This window comes from Myxine glutinosa, chromosome 2, assembly GCF_964187855.1.
Source record: "Myxine glutinosa chromosome 2, kmMyxGlut1.1, whole genome shotgun sequence".
NCBI lineage: Eukaryota > Metazoa > Chordata > Myxini > Myxiniformes > Myxinidae > Myxine > Myxine glutinosa.
Genome location: NC_136262.1, coordinates 76,325,114 through 76,329,515, shown reverse-complemented (window position 1 = coordinate 76,329,515; position 4,402 = coordinate 76,325,114). Strand labels below are relative to the sequence as shown.

The following is a 4,402-nucleotide window of genomic DNA, read 5'->3' as shown; positions in this document are numbered from 1 at the left end:
TCGCGCTGATCCACAACACTCACTACTCATACATTGCGCCACACACCTGTCCAGCTCTCACACAGCATCATCTCATCTAACTACTCCCCTCTGAAACTTGCGCTTCCCAGTCGCCCCTTTAAACTATTGCGCTCCCACGTCATTATCATCCACACTAAACTACCTGCGTCCCCACTACAGGTATCAGTCACTAACTAAACTTAACGTTACCTAATGTCATCTTCTAGGGCCCTATCCATATCCTAACCCACCCGGGCTAGTTTTCACTGCCATACACCCCATAAACTATAGCTCCTTTGCCCCACCATGGGAAGGGTGGCAGGGATGCCACCCTTACCCACCGGGCCCATCGCTCACTACCAATTTTGCACATCAAATTTCAACAAATCAAAAATTTGCCACTCACTACCCATCATCTGCCAATCATTACTGCCAATCCTTTGCCAATCATCAAATTTTGTTTTTCTCTAATTTTGGGGCCAAAACACTAACCTCATCACCCAGTCTACTCACTAATGCCTCTCGGTGCGCCAATTAACTTCTAATGCTCGGCTGCGTACAGCCAAGCCATGAATGCGGGTTGGTTGGTGCCAGCGGCTGGATACGTCCCGCATTCGGGGCAGGGACGGGGGCTTACCCGGCCCGAGATCCCACGCACCACCTCTAGTCTAGTAGGAAGACTAGGTCCCCCTGCACCCCCCGGAGATATACTTCTAATCAGTGTTTCTAGATTGGAAAAAATGTGTAGAAAATGACTAGCTATGGCCCCAAGCTGAAAAAATGTCCCACATACCATTTTTATGCAAATTACTGCTGCCATTATCAAAAAAACGATTTTTGACATATCTCAGCCAATATTGCAGATAATTGAAAAATGAAGGTGTCTAGACCCATGTTTTGAAGGGCATAGATCATGATAGAACTATTCATAACATGATTACATGTGTCTATGGTATACTAGTATGCTAATTAGTGCTTTATTTACAAAATAATCACAGTTTTACGAAATAATAGACTCATATTAAGGTCCGTCTACACAGACGTTAACACAAAGTTTTATTTTTCTAAATATTACAACTGTCAAAATAGTCCTAGCACTCAATGTGACCACTCTTCTCTTGCTTGTTTTAGATAAACATCATTAGCATTAGTGATTCTACACTGAGTCAGTCATCATCATTTTCATCGAAATCGTCAGAGTCAAACTCTTCTTCTCCTTCCTCTTCCTCCTCCTCTTCGTGCTCTCCTGTGTTCAGAAGATCCACCAGTGAGGTTGGTAGGATGGGACCACTGGACCACATTGGTTTCAACAGTCCTTCATCAGTCCTTATCCATCCTTGCTCCTCATAAGGTTTTGGCTTTTCGATGATAGGTTGATCGGCTCTTTTGTACAATGCTACGCGGTGGTTCACACGCTGGATGTGCGGCTTCAGGGCAGACTGGCATGGAGGAAGGCGAGCCAGATCAACCTTGGACTTGGATGTGAGGGTCTTGTCCTCTCCCACCATTTTTCGTAGCAGCTTGGCACGGACAATGTCCACTGATGACTCGCGACTCTGGCCGTACATCACACAGGTGAATTTTTCTAACTGCCTCTCCACCTCAGGGTTGGCATCCCAGTTGTCACCCAGTTCACCGAATGCCCTGTGAAACCTGGGATTCTTCTCCAGCTTTTTCAAGGGCCCGACTTTTCCCTTCCCTTTGAAGGCACTGGTGCAGTCTTCTCCGCTGAACACATAGTACCCCAGGAGAGTGGCACAGTAGTCCTCTCCCAGGGATTCTGCCAGCTCAGAGACGTTGACAAGTTGGCGATGCTTCCCTGACCCTGTATCCAGGTACACCGTCAGCTTGATGTTGTGGGCATGGTGGAGCAGGATCAGGAGGATGTCTGTGTCCGGTGTTCTGACTACAGCGTTCTTGTATCCGATGGTAGCAGCATGATGGAGGTACAGAACCACCCTGGTATCAGTCTCTTCCTGGTTGCTGTAGATCGTGGGGAGTTCACGTACCTCGACCTGAAACACAAAAAGGCACCGCATTTCAATCACCAGTCACTGCCAGTTTCAGATCTAGACAAACATCACAGGTAATCACCTTTTTTTCAGGAAAAATTACAAATTGAATCGCCATTCACGAAGGGCTTTCAATTTTACCTTGCCATTCGTTGAGGCAAGTTGGTGGGCCTTCCCCTCCACGATCAGCACAGCCATCTCTGTTCTCTCCAGCCTGGTAGCTGCCTCTTGTCCACTCCACACTTTCAGAAGAAGCTGGCACATCTGCTTTTTGTTGTCGTCATTTGCAAGGAACATTTTGAAGTCATATGGCTTCCTGGTTGCTGGTCCAGCCAGAATGATCTTCTCTGAGCTGCCCCGCCTCAGCCTTTCCTGCGCTTTGATTGACTCAGGATGGTAACTGTCAGTGGAGAACAGAAAGTGCTGCTTGGCCACCATCTGATCAAGCACCTGCAAGCATATCTCACCACATGTTGGGGGAAGGTTGGCAAGGGTATGCAGCAGCGCCATTCCATCCTGGATGAACAGGGCATCCTTGGGGTATTGCAGATCTTGTGGTGTGGTGTCCTCTAAAAGGTAGTGCAGAATGGAGGCTTTGTTGGTTTTGCAGAAGAACCCATCTGGTGTCCCAAGGCTAGGAGGCACTGGCATCAGGCAGTACTTCATGAGTTCTCCCAGGTCTAATGGCTCATCTTGACTCTGAGACTTGACAAGGAGCAGGAATGCAAGGTTGCTTTGCTCCTGATACTGGATGACCTGGAATGATAAATGGTGATTGGTTGATATGTACTACAGGAAGGACTACAGGTGAAAATTATTCATGTGCTATAAATTGGCATATTTACAATCTTTACATTGTTCATTGATGTGCACTGTCTTTAATAAACAAATTTGGAGTTCAATCTTGTATCTCAATATAGCATGTACAGGACGCCATTTAAAAATACAACATAAAATACAAAAGCACTTGGGTATTGGATTACATCCTTACCTTGCCCTGTGAGGATGTTAGTGTGATCTTCTTGTTACTAGCCTCCATGGTCTTGAGTTTCTTTCTCTTGATTGGGTTGAAGAAGCTCTCAGGTTCTCCGCTTTCCAGGCGCCTGATGAAGTCAGCTTTCGCAGCTTTCCCCACAGCTTCTGCTTGTAACACATCCATCTCAACATCCATGGGGACGGGAGCACCAGAGGCCAGGCAGTAGAGTTTGTCCTTATCAATGATGGTGAACGGATTGGTGAAGTTCTTGATAGTAGTTAGGGTTCGCTGAACGGCCTCCTCGCCTTTTCTGATCTCTGCCTTCTCTAGTTCACGATGTCTCCCTGCTCTTGGGCAGTCTGGGTCATCGATGAGATCCACCATCTCAAGGGTCTTTTCATAGAACTGTGCCCGTGCTGTGGTTGTTCGGCACCATCTCTGGTATGCCCCAAACTGACTGTACAGGCCAGCAAAGCCACCTGAAAAGTGAACATATTTTAATTGCATAACCCAATCATTAAAAGGGAAATGTTTTGTAAGAGCAGTTTACATCATATAAAGCTGGTTTCTACAGTTTCAAATGTATAATGTACTGAAAGAAAATGATGTACCTGATGATTTAGCAAAGCGCATGAACGTTTCTTCCATTGTCTTGTCGACAGCACTGAGTGCCCCTGGTATCATCGAGCGAGCCACTGCGATTGCACCCATAGTAAGCAGGTCCTTGGCCCCTGGGTGCGTGCTTTCCAGATTTGTCAGGTGGACTTCCAGCCAACAGCCAACGTTAGCTAACATGGTGCTAGCTGGCTCAGCTGTTATTCTGCCTGTTTATGATTTCATGCAGAAACTGAAGTCAAGAGTGTGAGTAACATTATAGTTAGCATCTTACCTGGCTAGATTGGAGGATGAATACCAAGAACAACACACAGATGGAATGGAAGACTGAACTTTCAACTGAGGTATTCAATAACATCAACGTTACCAATTGATACGAGCGCGCGACATTACCAATTGATACGAGCGCGCGAGCGCGCATGTTACATGGATGGAAATGTAAAATGGCAGCTATAGCAGCACTAATTTGGATCTCTAGTCTGTCATTTCTGCACTGTGATTGGATAACATAAAAAAATATGTTTGGGAGTTAACAGCAGGAGTTGGTAGATTTTACGTGGGCTGGGTGAGAAACCTTTAAATAAGCAAGTGAAAATCTCTCGCAATACAAAGTCAATGGTGGGAAGAAAAGTTGAGTGGTACCAATGTTACTGCCAATGTCCCGCCCCTATGCAAGACTCAGGAGCATCTTGTTGACATTTAACCTTGAAAATACCTGGGTTTAGACCCCTTATGTACCATGTTAAGTTATCTGCAGTATTAACGTATCCTTATCATTTGTAAAACTGATTATTTTGTA

The 4,402-nt window shown here is 45.8% G+C and overlaps 1 protein-coding gene across 1 annotated transcript; it reads right to left on the bottom strand.

Annotated features, from left to right (window-relative positions):
* Positions 1-1,021: 1,021 nt before the first annotated feature.
* On the bottom strand, positions 1,022-3,717 carry LOC137429258 (uncharacterized). Its single transcript, XM_078772789.1, has 4 exons — positions 3,600-3,717; positions 3,004-3,467; positions 2,154-2,768; positions 1,022-2,015 (listed from the first exon to the last, which is right to left on the bottom strand). The coding sequence occupies exons 1-4, from the start codon at positions 3,697-3,699 to the stop codon at positions 1,167-1,169; spliced, it is 2,028 nt and encodes a 675-aa protein (XP_078628915.1). The 5' UTR covers positions 3,700-3,717; the 3' UTR covers positions 1,022-1,166.
* Between the last annotated feature and the right edge of the window lie 685 nt (positions 3,718-4,402).

Coding starts and splice junctions, on each gene's coding strand:
- LOC137429258 (XM_078772789.1), bottom strand. CDS start 3,699: ATGGGTGCAATCGCAGTGGCTCGCTCGATGATACCAGGGGCACTCAGT. Junction 2,769..3,003: donor TAACATCCTCACAGGGCAAG/GTAAGGATGTAA, acceptor TTATCATTCCAG/GTCATCCAGTATCAGGAGCA. Junction 2,016..2,153: donor TTGCCTCAACGAATGGCAAG/GTAAAATTGAAA, acceptor TTTGTGTTTCAG/GTCGAGGTACGTGAACTCCC.